The sequence below is a fragment of the Callospermophilus lateralis genome, chromosome 3 (genome assembly GCF_048772815.1).
Source record: "Callospermophilus lateralis isolate mCalLat2 chromosome 3, mCalLat2.hap1, whole genome shotgun sequence".
Classification (NCBI taxonomy): Eukaryota; Metazoa; Chordata; class Mammalia; order Rodentia; family Sciuridae; genus Callospermophilus; species Callospermophilus lateralis.
This window is the reverse complement of record NC_135307.1, coordinates 196,980,209-196,997,097: the sequence shown is the minus strand read 5'-3', so window position 1 is coordinate 196,997,097 and position 16,889 is coordinate 196,980,209. Positions and strand designations below refer to the sequence as shown.

Genomic DNA, 16,889 nt, shown 5'->3' with positions numbered 1-16,889 from the left:
TCGGACCTGGCCACCTTCCTGGGCAGGTGTCTGCTGCCTACAGACTCTCCTTCTCATCTTCAGTCAGCGAGGAGGCCAGGTGGCATCACTGGCCCTCCCAGGAGCGCGTTCGCGGCAGGAGACCCTAGAGGAAGCACACAACCTAGAAGGGGAAGTGCACCCGGGTGTGGTCCACGCCCCGGATTTGAAGCCTACGATGCGCGCTTTCTGAAAACCGAGCCGCACGCCGGCCCTGCCAGGGGTCATGGCCGGCGAGGCAAGGTCTCGAACCCGGGGCACCTCACCGCCCAACGCGCGGACCCTGCGCGCGGCTCCCAGCTCCCCGGCCACGCGCCCAAATTAGCTCTAGCACCCGGGAGCGCTGCGGCGTGGCGCCCGCCCACGACGCCACTCTAGCCAATAGGCGAGCGCAATGGCGAGTTATTTGCATGTGGGCGCGCCGCGGCCAATGGGCGGGCGCAACGGTAAAACATTTGCAAGTGGGCGCGCCGCGGCCAATGGGCGGCGCGCAGCGCGCGGCGGCGCGCACTCGAGCATGGCCGCGGCCGCGGCGGGAGGAGCCCCGGGCCCGGCCCCCGGCCCCGCCAGGCCCGCGCCCGCCACCCGCAACCCGCCGCCCGCACCAAGGAGACGTGGGGACTCGCGGCGCCGCCAGGCCGCGCTCTTCTTCCTCAACAACATTTCCCTGGACGGAAGGCCCCCGAGCCTGGGCCCCGGCGGCGAGAAGCCGCCGCCCCCGCCGCCGCCGCCAGCCGAGGCCCGCGAGCCGCCCGCGCCGCCGCCCGCGCCGCCTGCCGGCCTCCCTGGGCTGCCCGCCCGGCCTGCGCCCCAGGGCCTGCTCAGCCCCACGACGGCGCCCGCCGGCCTCGCCCTGGACGGGCAGCGCCAGAGGTGAGTGGGGTGGTCAGAGCCATCAGCCCAGGACGTTGGGCCAGGGGGGCCTAGACTGTCGCTCAGGATGCACGGGTGAGGGTGACCCGAGCCCCATCAGCGAGGATGCAGGGCTTGTGTGACCTGGACCCCATCAAGGGGGCCAGGACCATCAGCCCAGGATGCAGGGGCCAGGGCACAGGTGTGAGAGTGATCTGAACCCCATCAGCCCAGGTCGCAGTATCACGGTGAACTGGGAGTCCATCAAGCCCAGGACACAGGTGTCAGGGTGATCTGGGGCCCAATAGCCCAGGATACAGGGGTCAGGGTGACCTGGGGGCTAGTAAATCCAGGACATAGAAGTCAGGATGGCCTGGGTCCCAGCAGCATATGACTCAGGGGTGGAATGATCGGGCACAGTCAGTCCAAAATGCAGTAGTCAAGGTTGGGGTGACCTGGGTCCAACAGCCCAGCCACAGGGATTGCAATGATCTGGGCTGTCAGACCAATTCAAGGGACAGAGTTTGGGTGACCTAGGGCTCTGTCCAGGGTTTCCTCGGACTTTGTCAACTCCCACATATGGGGTCAGAATGCTCTTAATGCTCTCAGCCCCTGGATATGGGTTCTTCTCTACCTTGGGGAGTACCCAGAACATGGGCCTCAGGATTCCTTCAGTCTTTATCAGCCTCCAGACCCAGAGCCTTGTCAGCTCTGGACACACCCCTTCCCCAGTCCACTTTATCAGTGCTCTGGACATAGGGACCCCAAACATCCCTTATATGCCCGGCCACGTGTCCATCTTATGACTCCAGCCACATGCTGGGGTCTTGCCCACACTTGTTCATCCATTCTCAGAGCCTTCTGCACCCATCCAGACCTCCCTTCCTCTATCCATGGCTGCTGGACTCTGCATCCCCATACCCCATTGCCTCTTAGTTCCGCACCCCTGGGCCTGCACTTACTCCCTGCCCTGACTCCATCTGGGGAACAACCCAGAACAGCTCCTACCCCTGAACTCTGCTCCTCTAGGCTCTGACCCCTGCCCAGATGACCCTGATTGCCTGATACCCTGTGTTCTTTCAGAGAATTCTGCCCCCCAGGTGACCCTGTCTCCCTGGCCCCTTCTGAACCCTATAGCTCTCACTCTGAGGAGTGACTACAGGAGTCAGGCCTGGCTACCTCTGGTCCCTTCTGAAAGACTGCTGCTTGGTCCTTCACTGACTGCAGGACAGAGCCCTGCTGGGCAGCCCCTCCAGGCAGTCCCTGAACTGTGCAGGAGCCCCTGATTAGGGTTGGCATGGGTGGACTCACGGCAGAGACAGCTCTTCACACTTGGAGGTCACTGAGCAGGCCCCTGGGCAGGCCTGTGATGGTGTTTCTCGGAGGTGTTTGGCTGAGGAGGTTGAGTCCAGAACCTAGCACTGTTCCCAGCTCCCAGCCTCACACCCAGCATGTTCTGCAGGCCAGAGGATGAGCCTGTGCTTGCTGAGGCACCCCCACTGTGGCCATTCCGAGGGCTAGAGCCTTTCCACCAGACCTTCACCCAAGGTGAGCCTGACCACTGCCAGGGGACAGTTAGAGGGACCAGCTGGGGCAGCAGATGGACTTGCCCTGAATGTGACAGCCAAGCACATGCACATAGCATGCCCAGTGACTCTGCAGACCAGCAGGAGGCCCTGTGAGGGCCCCAGAGAAGGCAGCCCCCTGCAGCCAGGCCCATCTCTGGGGTTGGCACAGAGCTCCTTCCCCCTTCTGGCCATGGGCACACCTGCATTGGGAGCCTTAGGTCCCCTTCAGCCTAGAGTTCACACACCCTGTGAACACACTAGCAGCCCATGGGCCAGTCCAGAGAGCAGGTGGGACACCAACGCCAGAGTGGGGTCACTCCTAGAGCTGCCCCTCCTCGTTCTCCAGCCATTCAGGTGGAGGTTCACCTCCCTGAGGCTTCTGGAGAGTGGCCACTTCCCCCCAGCAGGCCAGATGTGCTGTGGAGGGATGCCTCTGGTCTTGGCCAGGCCCTCCAGCAGACCGTCCCTCCCTCCTCAGCCTGCCTTCACGTCCCCACTGGGATGTCCTTCCTGCACACTGCTGAGCCCACTGTGGCAGAGTCTCCCCTCCTTGTGCTCTGCTGCTGAGTTCACAGCCCTTCCCCTGATGAGCAGTGGCCCCTAGGAAGAGGAACATCTGCCCTCCTTTACTCCCAGGCCTGTTGCTAGGGAAGGGAGCTGTGGCCAACCTGGCAAAGGAAGCCACTGGCCACTGGTTTAGAGCTCCAGGACCCACTGAAGTCCTGGAGGCAGCCCTAAAGTTCACATTGTGAGGGTGGCATCGGACCCAGCTCTGGGGACCCAGACTCAAATTCTGTCTTCACCTTTCAGTAGCTCTGTGATCTCCAACAGCTAAAGGGGCCTCTCTGAGCCTCAGTCTCCTGCTCTGTAAGATAGGTTCACATGAAACACCACCTCCCTGAGGTAGATGATTCCAAGGGCTCAGCAAGGTGCAGGACAGCAGTCAGGGCAAGGCAAGCAGGGCCTCCCACTGCAGCAAGGCTGCCAGGATACCTCCGTGTCTCAGTCTTCCAGGAGTTTGCGTTTACACTTGGCTCTCAGCAGTGCCTGCTACACCAGGGACTCACCAGAACCTTTGTTTTCCTCACAGAACTTCTAACACCGTTTATTCTCGGTTTGGGCAATTCGACTACTCCATGACCGAGAGCAAGCTGCACCCCTGGGCTCCCTCACGGGGTAGAAGCAACTGTTCAGGGGCCCTGCCTGGCAGCCACCTCACTCCACGCTTCTGTCCAGATCCTTTGAAAGGCCTGCGTGGGTCCCCTGGGCATGACAAAGGCCCACCAACCACAGCTTCCCACGGCAGCAGTAGCCTCCCGTTCCAGCCTCCAGGGCTGGGCAGAGCTGGGATCTCTCTGGGCCCCCGAGCATCCTTCCTGCCTCTTCAGCTCCGAGCTGCCTCTCCCTGGGTTCCTCTTCCCACCTCCTCCTCTCCCCAGGACCAGTTGTCCTCATCTTAACTTGATCACAGCTAAGGTACGAGGCCTTGAGCTTCAGCATATCTTTCTGGGGGACTAAGTTCAACTAAAACAGCCCTGGTTAGTGCCCCTCACATATAAGGGGTGAAGGGTGTCCCTACAGGCAAATGCCCTTCTGAAAATTGCCGCCAGGTGTGGCTGGGTGCCGCCTTGAGCAAGGCAGCTGTGCTCCAGGAGCAGGTCCCCTCTGGGGAGAGGCCTGGTGGCCTCTGCAGGCTGCCACAGGCCAGGGCCAGCTAGGAGCATCTGGCAGTCAGTGCCTGCAGGTGGTTTACACCTGACTGGGGTTTCTTCTGCCCCGCTGGAACCCAGCTGGAGGGGCAGCTGAGGCTGCAGCCCAGGGGCCTGGCCCTCCTGTCCCACTGCAGGCCTTTGGTGGAGGCTGTGGTGCTCCAGGCCTCTGCTGGGAGCTCTGGAATTGGAGCTTCTGCTAAACCTGGGGCTCAGTGGGACAGGCACCCAGGACCACCCACTCATTCGACAGATGTGTGCAGGGGGCTCCGCCGTGCTAGGCCCACTTCCCGGGCTAGGAAACAGTGGTAGGCAGGCCAGGCACTGTGAGTCCCTGGCCAGGTGGTCACATGCCACTGGTGGTGGTGACAGTGCAGGGGAAAGCGCATGGCCTCTGGAGGGCACCCATGCTCTCTGAAGCACATCTGCAACCCCTTCATGTGCCATCCCAAGCTGAGTCCAGCCCACACTGAGCAGCCCTCCACTCCCCTGGTTCCTAACAGGGACACAGTCCTCCTTCTCAGAGAGGTGGCCCTGCCTTGGCCTCTCCTGGGCGTCTCTAGCCACAGCGAAGAAGCTGTCCCACAGGAGAGCAGCAGTTAAGGAGCAGTGGTTTCTCTGCTCAGCATCCTTGGGGAGGTGTGTTGATAGCAGGGGTTGGCCACCCCTTATTCAGCGGACATTCAGGGGTGGGGTCAGCAGGTCTGCTAAATGGGTGGGCACCCTGCCCTCTTGGCCTTGGCAGCCTCCCTCTCAACTCAACCCCCGACTCCAGGCTGGTGGCTGCCACAGGCAGGGAGTGCCAGCAGACCCCAGACTCGTTCCTGTAACTAGTGGAGCTGAGCCCAACAGGGCGAGTGGGCGCAGCAGGCTTTGGACTCACCAAGACGTCAGGGGCAGGAGGGTGCTTGGTGGCCAAGGTGGCAGAAAACCCCAAATATTCTTGTCGGTTTGTTTGTGTGTATTTAGCATTTTTCAAGTTGAGATGTCAACAGATGGGCATGGCAGGGTGACCGTGTGACATGTGATTGCAGTTCCGTCATTTACCTGGGCAGGGGCCCCTCATGGCCACTCTTCACTCCAGAGAACAACTCCCAGAAGATTTCCTGGGGCCCTCCTTGGCCATCCCCTCACCGACTCTCTGGTGTGTGACACCATGTGACATGTGGCTCTTTCTGTCCCAGTCATGTCTTTGCTCACTGCAATTGGATGGCCCGTGTGTGTGTGTGTCCGTCCGTGTCCTCCTGCTGACTGGTATGCGCTGCTCCCAGTGGGGCCAGTCCAGTTCAGGCTGCTCTGGGGCAAGCAGTCTTGCCCTGTCCCCTGGATGTGGGTCTGCCGGAGGGGCTGGGCCCTAGACACTGGCCCCTGCTTCCCCTCTTACTGGCTGTGTTACCTCAGGCCAGTCGCTGCCTGGCTCTGTGCCTGTGTGCCCATGTGTAAGCTGAGGGTGAGCACGCTGCCTGCCCAGCAGAGGTGTGAGGACCAGGTTTACACATGAGTGCTGTGGACAGTCACAGAGAGAGGGATCTGTGGGGCCAGCTGGGAAGGCTTGACAGGCTGCCCAGAGACTCCCTGGAGTGTCCGGAAAGCGGCAGGAGGAGCCAGCCAGGCAGCAGAGTCAGTGTCTGCCTACAGCTCCTCTGCAGGCCACCAGGGGCCCTGGCTTCCGCTGCCACTTCTGCAGGCCTGCAAACGAGATCCCAGGCGTGCTAGAGTCACCTGGGCATCACTGGGTAATTACCTGAGAGAATGAGCCTGAGGAAGCCACACAGGAATGGCCCTCACGTTTCGCCTCAGCTGGCTGCTCCCCAGCTCCAGGCCTGTGCATCCAGCAATCAGCTAGGCACCTCCTCAGGGCAGGCCCAGCCCCTCGCCCAGCATGACACTCACCATCGGGCAGTGCTCAGAGGGCATCCCATGCCTCCTAGGTGTCTGCTGGGTGTCTGCCAGACATGGTTTGGCCTGCAGCTGGGTTCTCAGCACCCTCTCCACTGTCTGAAGAGGCCTCTGGGCCCCTCTTCCCCTCTGCCATCCTGGATGGCCCAGCCTTTCCTGGACAGGCTTCCCAGGCCAGGTGTCTAGGGCCCCGGCCAGGCTGGCACCCTGCCCCCCACAGGCCAGAGCAGGTGGACGCACAGACCTCTCTTGCGGTGGCCGGGGAGCGGCTCCCTGCACTCCCTGGGTCTACCTCCGTTCTCAGTCCTGGTTTGTCTTCTGGCAGCCTTTGTCATCTAGGAGGCCCACGTCACTACACATTGAGAAAGGAAGCCTGTGCATGTGGGTCAGGGTGACAGCAGGGGCCCACCAGGACCTGGACACTCTGCTATACGGCCTTGTGCCAGCCTGCGTGCCACTGCCACATGATGTGACTAATGTCCTGGCCTCACAAGTGTTGGTGTGAAGTGGTGGCTCTGTCCCTAGCGCCAGCGCCTATGTGGTGAGGGTGTGGTGTGGGCCTGCACTCCAGGCTGGCTCTGCCAGAGTCAGAAGGTGGCCTGAGCATGCCAGGCCTCGCTTAGGTCAGGGGTCCTGCTGGGAGATGCTGCGAGGAAGGTGCCCGCCTGGCGCCCAAAGGCTGCAGCTCCCATGAACTCCCTCTCCCTTCCCCAGGACTTGGCCTTGGCTCACGCTTAGGGAACAGCTCCTGATGACAGGTGGACACAGGCCCACCCTGCTGGGAAGTGCACACCCAGCAGCCCTGCAGGCAGCCCAGGCCACACAGCACAGGCTACAGAGCACATCAGCCACTCTGGGTCAGCAGTCAGTGGATGGGTGGACCCTGTCATGTCTTAACACAGCCGTGATGCACAGTAGGTGCCCAGCTGTTGTGAATCCTGTGCAGACAGTGGGCTGAGGCGAGGTGAGCTCACAGACCATCTCCGGCCCAAGTCCACCTTGTGGCTTCCTGCCAGCTAGGTTAATCAGCTGGGCTGCTATGACAGCGCCTCCACCTGGTGGCTTGAACAACAGACAGACATCCGTTCCTCTCATTCTGGACTCTTGAGGCCAAGACCACGGTGTGGGCAGGGTTGGTATTTCTTGGGGCCTCCTCTCCAGCCTGTGGCCTCTCCTCCCTCTTGTTATGTTGTGTCCTGATTTTTTTTTTTTTTTTTTGAGTACCAGGCATTGAACTCGGGGGCACTCGACCACTGAGCCACATCCCCAGTCCTATTTTGTATTTTATTTAGAGACAGAGCCTCACTGAGTTACTGAGCACCTCCCTAAATTGCTGAAGCTGGCTTTGAACTTGTGATCCTCCTGCCTCTACCGCCCGAGCCCCTGGGATCACAGGCATGCCAGCCTGCATGCCACTGCCGTGCCCGGCCCTGGTCTTTTCTTATAAGGACATCCTTCAGGTTGGATCAGAGCTCGCTCTAGTGACTGGTTACCCTCATCATCTCCTTGGAAACCCTGTTTCTAAATGCAGTCATACTCTGTAGTTGAGGGGAACACAGCTCAGCCCCCAGCACCCCAGAGCATATTAGGGTCTGGGGTGCTGTCACTGAAGGCCGCAGGGCTGCAGCCTGCACAACAGTACAGACACCGTGCAGGGCTCTCGCTTTTCTGCAGCTCATGTCTCGCATGTCAAACCAGTTGTCCCTTTTGTGACCAGAGGTTTGTTCTCTTGTCCCCATGCACTTTTCGCCTAGCAGCACCTCTGTCCCCTTGCAGCTGGCTTGAGGTCTGCGTGGACCCTCATCTAGTCAGAGACTTGCCTCTCGAGTCTCCACTCTGGCTTAGGTCAGAGGGCAGACAGGCTGGGTCACGTGTCTCCTGCACGCATTCAGGAGTGCCCATGTCGTGTGAAGTCTTTGGTCCTGCACAGGGGCTCCCCATCAGTGCCCTCTGGGGAGAAGAACGTGGGCAGCCCCAGGTCGCAGAGCCAGCAGGTGCTACAGGAGCTGACAAAGCAGCCTTGCAGGGCCTTCTAGCTCAGTAAGCCCTGTGCCCCAACTGGCCCCAGAACCCTGGAGAAAGATGTGATGCTCCCTAGCTCCTCAGGCACAGGCATAGCAGGTCAGTGTCCAGCACTGAGCAAGCCTTAATGACATTCTGTCACCTCACTGCCAGTACTGTCATCACCAACAACACCACAGTCACCAGTACCATCACCACTAATACAGTCAACACCAGACCATCATGAACAACACCATCACCACCGTCACCTGCAGCACTCACTCTTGTCATCATCTTGACTGGTATGCTTCTCCTTATAATGCCGTGTGGTGTGAACCATAAACTGCAAACACTGGGTGCCCGGCGTGTTTGCCATGGCTCCTGGGACAAGGACAGGAGCAAACCTTTGCAGTCTCAAATGTACTTGGGTTCAAGTCCCAGCTTTGCTCTCTGCTGCATGGGCCTGAGAGCCATTTGATCTCTTTATGTTCCTGTGCCCATGTCAGGAAGACCTCCAGCATGGTCCTGTGCACCTGGGGGCCAGCAGGTGCCATGTCCTGGCAGGATGGAGTATGCGGCTTAGCCCTTCACTTATGGAAAATTGCTGGGGGTCCTGGAGTCCAGGCAGGAGGGTGTGGCTCATGTATGGGTCTTCAGATTCTGTTTAGGGGCTTACCTTTCCCCTTGGGCAGAGCCTAGAACCTCTGGCTCAAGGAGCCGTCCTGGGACAGCAGTTCCTCTAGGGGCCTCCTTGGGGAGTCGTCAGATAGGAGTGCCGAGGGTTGGCGTGTGCATAGTGGTACTCAGTGGGCCCAATGCCCCGGGACACAGGGTTGCCAGTCCAGGGCTGTCTCAAAGTGGGGCAAGCCCAGCCCACACTGGGAGTGCACCTGACACCAGGTGTGCAGTCTACACAGGGAGGTGGCTACAGCAAGGTCACAGCATGACCTTGAGAATTGCAGTGACCCCGTGTCAGGACAGTAGCACACTGGCCTTGGGAGGAGGATTATGAGTGATTGGGTGAAAGGTTTTTAAATGTTTGCTTCTCTGTATTTTCTAGATTTTTCTTTTAAAATATATGCACCGTGTGTTTAAAAATGGAAGAATAGGGCTGGGGATATAGCTCAGTTGGTAGAGTACTTGCCTCGAATGTACAAAGCCCTGGGTTCATCCCCCACACCACAAAAAAAAAAAAAAAAGGAAGAATAAAGCTAAAAGTAAAGCCCCTCACATGTAAGCCTGGTGCCTGAGAGCTATGACAGAGAACTTTGGGAGGGGTGGTGCCCAACTTGGTGCAGCCTCAGCACTGACCCCTGATGTCTCTGTCCTCTCAGTGGGGCCCTGGCTCAGACTGCCCTGGGGCAGACCCACCTGCCTTCCATGAGGCCCTTTCCATGTGCTGCTTGGCCTCTGGGAGCTGCGTTGGTAGCTTTGCTGTGAGCCCCCATTTTCCTGTGAGGACCAGGAGGTCACTGGTGACCTTGAGAGTCCTGGTGCAAAATTATGACCATGCAGGGTTTCTGAGATCTCCAGCTTGAGAAGCCCCGTTCCCAGCACCTGGTGCAGGGAGGCCACCTTCTCAGAGCCCTCTTGTGTGCCATTCAAACTCTGCCTCTGCATCCTGGCTTCTGGCCATAGGCACTGGGGGCCAGCAGTGAGTACATGGCCCCTGCGACCTCCCCTGGGACTGCTGCTCCTGTAGAGGAGGCAGACGTCCCGTGCCCACAGGACAGCACAGTCCAGCAGTGCTGAGGGGCAACATACAGCTAAACCCTGAGTCCAGAAGAACGGGGCCAACAGCCGAGCTGGAAAAGAATGTTCCAAACCCAGGACTAGCCCTGTGAGGCCTGAGCCAGGTGGGGGTGCTCCTGAGGGAGCAGCTGTCTGTGAGAGGGCTGTATTGTGCCTGGTGGTGCCTCTGGGCTGGGCCACAGTGTGGGGCCTGCCCTGCAGTAAGGAGGGGCAGGCTCCCTCAGCCCCAGGTGGCCCCCACAGGTGGAGCACTTAGCACTCTCCAGGGCCCGGAAGCTCAGTGTGACTTGTTCTGTTTACAGAGCCTGCCCAGCAGGGCCACTCCTCCCTGGCAAGGAACCCAAGGACTGCTCCCTCCTCCTCCTCTCAGGTCCTCAAAGCCTCTTAGCCCAGAGGTGTGTGGCCTGGCCTCTCCTCATCCACAGGGGTGCCTGGCCTCTCCTCACCCCACGGCGGCTCTGCCCTGCACAGCTGTGGCTCCAGCTCTGCCTAGGGAGCACAGCTGTCAAGGTGGCCATGAAACCTGTGGGGGTCCTGAGGCTGCACTGTCTTCCTCGCAGGCGGCGAGTCACGTCTCAGCGCTGCTCCCTTGAGTTTCTGGAAGATGCAGTGGGATGTGCCTCGGTTCAGAGGTAGGCAACCTGCCAACCCCTGGGGTAGACAGGGTCCCAAGAGGACAGGAGTGACCTGTTTGTTTACCTGCAGGACCAAACACGCATCTGGATCACCAAGACACAAAGGGCTGAAGAAGACCCACTTCATCAAGAACATGAGGCAGTATGACACCAGGAACAGCAGGTGACAGCTCCAGGGCCCAGGCCAAGGTAGCCAGGTCTAGCCTATGGTCCCTGGAGGCCAGCTGCAGGAGACCAGGCTCCTGTCCCTGTGCCTACAGCCCATCCCATGACCATTTAGAAGCAGACACCTTCCCCTGTACCCACAGAGCACAAGCAGGTGTCCCTCCTGCCCAGAGAGCCCACTGTGCAATCCCTGGGGAAGAGCCTCCAGGCCGACTCACGCCTTCAGGAAAAGAATTGAAGGGAACACTGGAAATGCAGAAATAGGCTCAGCGCTGAGATGTGTCCCAAGGGGAGGCTGGTCATATTTGGAAGCACATGGGGAGGCTGAACTGCCCAAAGAGTACCAGGCTGGTCCCCAGGAGGATGTGTACCGCCTGCCCTGGTGGGGATCCCATTTCCTGTCCCTCACCCTGACCCAGAGGATCCCAAAGAGCTCCCCTTCCCCCAGAGACCACCTTTGCAGCACTCCCAAGGCACCATAGCCATGATGGAGGTTTCCTCAGGAGACAGTGCACAGGGCAGCTCCAGGTGGACCGAGTGCAGAGCTGCGGACCCCACTGGGAGGCACCCAGTGCAGGGGTCCGAAGTTGTGGGTGCAGCTCTGTCTTCCCTGGGGCCTCATGTTGCAGACACTTCTGATGCCATTAAGCTCTCTGCTCAGGACCTCATGCCTGGCTTCAAGTGGACCTTCTGCCTTTACAAAGGAGGCCTGGCCTTCCCTGAGGCGGTGTCCTCTGCCTGCCTGTTGCAGTCCTGCCCACACTCCTGCAGCAGCACCCGAGGGAGGGGTGCCCTGTTAAGCACATCCTAGGGAACAGGGAGCTCGGCCCAGTGCTGAGGTACAAGATCTGCTGACCAAGGCCCCAGCTTCCTGGGCTGAGCCCCCTTGGGCGGCTGGCGCCTTCCTCTCATTTGGATTCAGGCAGAATGGAGTTTTCCTTTGGAAATGCCCACAACCCTGGAAATGACACTGCCCTCCCCACAGGATCGTGCTCATCTGTGCCAAGCGGTCCCTGTGTGCAGCCTTCTCAGTCCTGCCCTATGGAGAAGGCCTGCGGATCAGGTGAGCACTCACTGGCACTCTCGTCTGGGCAAGTCTGGACCCTCAGTGCAGACTGAGGCCATTTGGGCCCTGGAGGCTCTTTGCAGACCCAGGGTCAGCATATCCACTGCTTCCAGAGCTCAGGAACTCTGGCCATTTTGGGTCCTCATTTTCTGGGAGGACCCTTGGTTTCTGCTCAGCCTGTCTTTTGTTTTGTTTTTAGTACCAAAAACTGAACTCGGGGGCACTCAACCACACCCCCAACCGTATTTTGTATTTTATTTAGAGACAGGGTCTCACTGAGTTGCTTAACACCTTGCTGTGGCTGAGGCTGGCTTTGAACTCACAATTCTCCTGCCTCAACCTCCTGAGCTGCTGGGATTGCAGGTGTGAACCACCATGCCTGGCTTCTTTATGTAGGTTGCCCGTGAGTTTCCTGTGCCTCTTGCAGACAGTTGTGCCTCCTTGTGACTAGTCCAGGCAATTGTGTCCTGAGCACACTTCAGGGAAAAAGGAAAGGGCTGTTGGGTGGGGAAGCATGATGTGTAACTCTGGCATAAAAACAGTTGGCAACAGGGAAACTTGCCCCCCAGTGGAGAGGCACCAGTTCTCAGGGTCCAGGCGGAGCTGCACCAAGGGCTGTGGCTGCAGGTGAAGGGGTGGCTGAAGATCGTGCTAAGCTGGGTCACTGCCATCGGCACCCAGTGTTTGACAGTGTCTGAGCGGGGCAGGAGCCAGGCTCAGCCGGCCTGACAATGAAAGCCTGGGGCCATGCCTCCTGGCCATTCCTGTGCACTTTTCTTCTGACAAGAGGGGCGTGAGCACCACTGTACAGACGGACAGTTGTGCTGAGCTGTCAGGACTGTGTGGGCCCAGCTCCCACCCACCACCAGCCACAGGTAGCAGGGCCACAGCCTCTCCCCTTCTGTGCTTTGCAGTGACCTGAGGGTGGACAGCCAGAAGCAGAGGCATCCGTCAGGCGGTGTTTCCGTTTCTTCTGAGATGGTGTTTGAGTTGGAAGGTGTTGAACTGGGAGCAGATGGAAAGGCAAGAGCCCCAGAGCCAGCCAACGGCCAGCACAGTGAGGGATGGGTGGGCAGGAACAGCCCTGTAGCCAGTACCCACAGAGGGACATGGGAAGGAGAGTGTGGGGAGTGGGCCACCCAGCCCTGGGGAAATGACCATGCCTGTCAGCAGATGCCCTCTAGCCAGCCCTGAAAAATGACCTGGGGTCAGCCAGGCATGTGCTGCACTGCCCCTCTGCAGCCCAGACTCTCCATACTGTCTGGCCCTACCTCTGGGCCTGTAGGCTAAGGCTAAGGGTCTTCAGAGGCAGGGGATGTCACATCACTACAGATCCAGACTAAATATGGGAAGCTGGTGGCCTGAGACCACCAGCTCTGGGTGAGCCAGTGGCATGGTGCCCACAGCTGCTCCCTGGCTCTGAGTTGGGCTCCTTTTCTGTGGCAGCTCAGGTGCACTGCAACATGGAAAACAACTCATTTGCACCTCTGCTCTCGGGAAGCAGGACTGAACCCCAGTGTGACTGCTTTTCCAGGTTGTCTCTTATGCAAAGTTCCTGTACCCTACCAACGCCCTGGTCGCACCCAAGAGTGACAGCCACGGCCCGTTGCCCCAACCTCGGCCGAGCATCCCCCGGGCTCTGCCAGGGTCAAGACATAAACCTGCCACTGCCAAGTCGGCACCAGCTGGCACAGAGCTAGGTATAGTAGCCTGTCTTCCCACGGCACAGGGGAGGCAGCAGCACCAATAGGCCACACTCCGGCCGGAGCTCATGGCAGTGCCTGGCTGCAGAGCAGGGCAGCAGAGCCTCTCGGGAGAGAAGAGGCTGCAGGCTGCACACAGCTCTGGGCTCTGCCCAGGCCAGGTGGGGAAGAGGCACCCTGCCCCAGGCTGCTTCAGGAAGGGACCTGACCTCTCAATGTCCCTACAGGACTCCTGTCCCTTTAACCTGGGCTGGGGACAGGGAGGGAATTGTGGCTTGGGGCCCCTCTCAGACCCAAGGTACTTGGCTGTGATGCCTCCCCTGTGGACTGGACAGTTTCCACACAGACTCTAGTGGGTCAGGAGCTGCCTCTACTTACAGGGAGTGACGTGGGAGATACCCTGGAGTATAACCCCAACCTCCTGGACGACCCGCAATGGCCCTGTGGAAAGCACAAGCGGGTCCTCATCTTTGCCTCATACATGGTGAGCACCTGCCACCTGTGGCCTGCAAGCTGCCCACCTCACCCCACCGTGGCTCAGGGCACATGGGTGGGCTGTGGGCAAGCCACCCCTGGCACCCAGAAGCTCCAGATAGCCAGTGCACAGGGAACCACCCCACCTCAGAACACCAACAGCAGCAGGAAAGGGACCCAGGCAATAGACATAGGCAGGCCAGAGAGCCAGGCTGGCCATGCTCACCTGGGGTCAGCCCTCAGAGACTGGCAGCTGGGGCCTCCCCACCAAGGACGGATGGGCTCTTTAGCCATTTCATTCTCGGAGATCCAGGTGCCCCTCTGAAGCTCCTCATGTTCATGTGTGCAGAACCAGGCTGTGCCAGGCTACCCCAAGGTGGGCTGGCCCTACCTGCTTCACTTCTGTTGCAGACCACAGTGATAGAGTACGTGAAGCCCTCAGACCTCAAGAAGGACATGAACGAGACCTTTAAGGAGAAGTTCCCTCACATCAAACTGACATTAAGCAAAATCCGGAGGTAAGGAGTGCCAGGCAGATGTCCCAGCCTGCTCCCCGGTATAACCCCAAGGGCACGTGGCACAAGCCATGGCGGCTGCCTCAGCAGCATCAGAGCCTCTGCCCTTGGACACTTTCTCTCCCACGTTCTCTCCAGTTTGAAGCGGGAGATGCGGAACCTGTCGGAGGAGTGCAGCCTGGAGCCAGGCACTGTGTCCATGGCCTACGTGTACTTTGAGAAGCTTGTGCTGCAGGGCAAGCTCAACAAGCAGAACCGCAAGCTGTGTGCTGGCGCCTGTGTGCTGCTTGCAGCCAAGATCAGCAGTGACCTCCGCAAGAATGAAGTGAAGCAGCTCATTGATGTGAGTAGGAGGCCCTGTTGTGGTGGCCCAGACCAGTCCAGCCCCAGGACCAAGGCCATGCTGGAGGGAGGTCTGCCAGCAGCTTGCCTAGTAGGTGGCTGACACCCAGTCACTGCTCAGGTTGGGAGTGCAGTCCTGAGGTTAACCTGTTGAACCTCTCTCCTTCACACAGAAGCTGGAAGAAAGATTCCGATTCAACAGGCGAGATCTCATTGGGTTTGAGTTCACGGTGCTCGTGGCTTTGGAGCTGGCCTTGTACCTCCCCGAGAACCAAGTCTTACCTCACTACAGACGGCTCACCCAGCAGCTCTAGGCCAGGCATGGACATGTAGGAAGGCTGCTGGGCAGAAGCACAGCCCTTGGCCCAGGCATAGGCCAGCAGTCCGCCCACCTGCCCCCTCCCAGCCCACGCAGCTTCTCTTATTCTGGGTTTCCTTGGAAAAGCATGTCACTTTCATTCCAAAGTGCACCACACCTCCAAGGATGTTTGAGAGGTTTCCTGGAGTATTGCACAGACAGTGTGGGGGTGTGGCGTTTCTCGTGTGCCTGAGATGGGCCTGACACCAGGACCTGTGATTTACATCACATGGAGGTGAATCCAAGTTCTGGCCTCTTCTTCACCTTGCCTTGCCAACTTTCACAGCCACAGCACTGGAGATCTGCATGTCAGACCTCATGACACACCTGAATTGCCATGTCTAACTTACTAAGCATACATCTTGGGTATTACGTTTTCCCAGAGGCACCTCCCAGCATCCACACCCACTGGCCACTGCTTCCTCCAGAACACCCCATACTTACACAGGCAGCTCTTGGTGCTGGGCTGAGCCAAGGGCAGACGCCTGGTCTGTTTTGATCTTTCTTTTTGACTCAGACCTGTTTTTGAGCTTTCATGTCACTGTGAAACCCCAGTGCTATGTCACATATCCAAAGGGATTGGCAAGACCTCAGCCCATCCCATGCCAGGACCCACCCTGTGCCTCTTGCCGGGAACACCTGTCTATCCATGACACTGGACCGTGAGGAAAACTGCTGGCTCTTGATTCTCCTAAGCAATATTGTGACAGTGAAAATGTTATTTATTATGACTTGATATTTGGTTCTGTGGGACTTTCAAGGGAACAACTGGGTTCCTTCCATGAGGTCTGCCAAAGGTGTACCTCAGAACCATGCTTGACCCTCAGGCAGGAAGGCATTGCCGCTGTAGAGCCCATACATCCTCAGACTCAGGAGGTCAATGCCCTTTCTTCCTAAGCAGAAAGTAGATGCTGTCTCGACCAGTGCAGCCTGCTGTGCCAAAGGGCCATCGCTGTCCCTTCTGTGCAGGTCTATGCTCAGGGCACTGGGCCATCTTCAGCTTTTCCAGGTTCAACATTCTTGCAGAGGACCATGTACTCCAGTTCCCCAGGCTGCTGCCCAAGAACACTGAGCAACCAAGAAGGCTTTTCTTGGTCTTCCCTCACAGCCCAGCTGGCCTCAAACACGGCAACTGTGGCTGCTGGGCAGAAGGGTGTCTATCCCATAATCTGTCACCAGCAGGGACTAAGAATTCTGCTCATATGGCCGTCAGTCCACTGCTGGAGGCACCCAGTTCCATACCCACCCTAGGAAAGGTACAGCACGGCTGACCACCCCAGCTGAGGAAAAGGAATGGCTGGAGGTCAGTCTTCTAAAGGGCCAAGGAGAGTCCAGAGACCTTTTATCCACCAAGACTATAGCCTGCAAACACTGGACCTGGGCCCCACCAACTCTGAAAAGCACTGATATTAAGGAAATGGCTGGTAAACAAGGTAGTAAGTAGGTTAGTGTATTTATGTCATGAGATTTAGTCATTGACCAAACTGGTGTGTCTGAAGCCCTCCCTTCTGTATGTCCTTTTCAACAATGCCCAGTGCTACTGCCATGCGGTACCCAAAGCTGCTGCAAAAAAGCCAGTACTTAAACCAAACAACAGCTTGAACCTGTAACCTTCTAGCCCAAGTCAAGTCTGGGCTATGACCAAACAAAGCCAGACCTGGTGTCAGTTCCACACACCACAGCAGTCCTGGAGGTGAATGTGTGTACGTGAGTATCTGACCTCAGGATGTTCAAGTTTATGTCACAGATTGTTTTCAAATGGATAATGTATTTGTTTGTTGAAGTAAAACTTGGTTTTGCAACACACTTCAGTTTCTCCTTTCAGCTAACTA

The 16,889-nt window shown here is 58.4% G+C and overlaps 1 protein-coding gene across 3 annotated transcripts; it reads left to right on the top strand.

Moving 5' to 3' along the window:
- The first annotated feature begins 532 nt into the window (after nt 1–532).
- Nucleotides 533–16,846, top strand: Cables2 (Cdk5 and Abl enzyme substrate 2). 3 transcript variants are annotated; one of them, XM_076849237.2, is made up of 10 exons: nt 533–891; nt 10,360–10,431; nt 10,505–10,597; nt 11,585–11,662; nt 12,580–12,688; nt 13,200–13,365; nt 13,749–13,852; nt 14,254–14,360; nt 14,496–14,700; nt 14,873–16,846. In XM_076849237.2, the coding sequence occupies exons 1-10, from the start codon at nt 536–538 to the stop codon at nt 15,011–15,013; spliced, it is 1,431 nt and encodes a 476-aa protein (XP_076705352.1). In that variant the 5' UTR covers nt 533–535; the 3' UTR covers nt 15,014–16,846. The 3 variants fall into 3 exon arrangements, with proteins under 3 accessions (XP_076705352.1, XP_076705355.1, XP_076705353.1); XM_076849240.2 differs by having other exon boundaries at nt 536–891; nt 14,496–14,711; XM_076849238.2 differs by lacking the exon at nt 533–891 and adding an exon at nt 2,348–2,418 and having other exon boundaries at nt 14,873–16,845.
- The last annotated feature ends 43 nt before the right edge of the window (nt 16,847–16,889 follow it).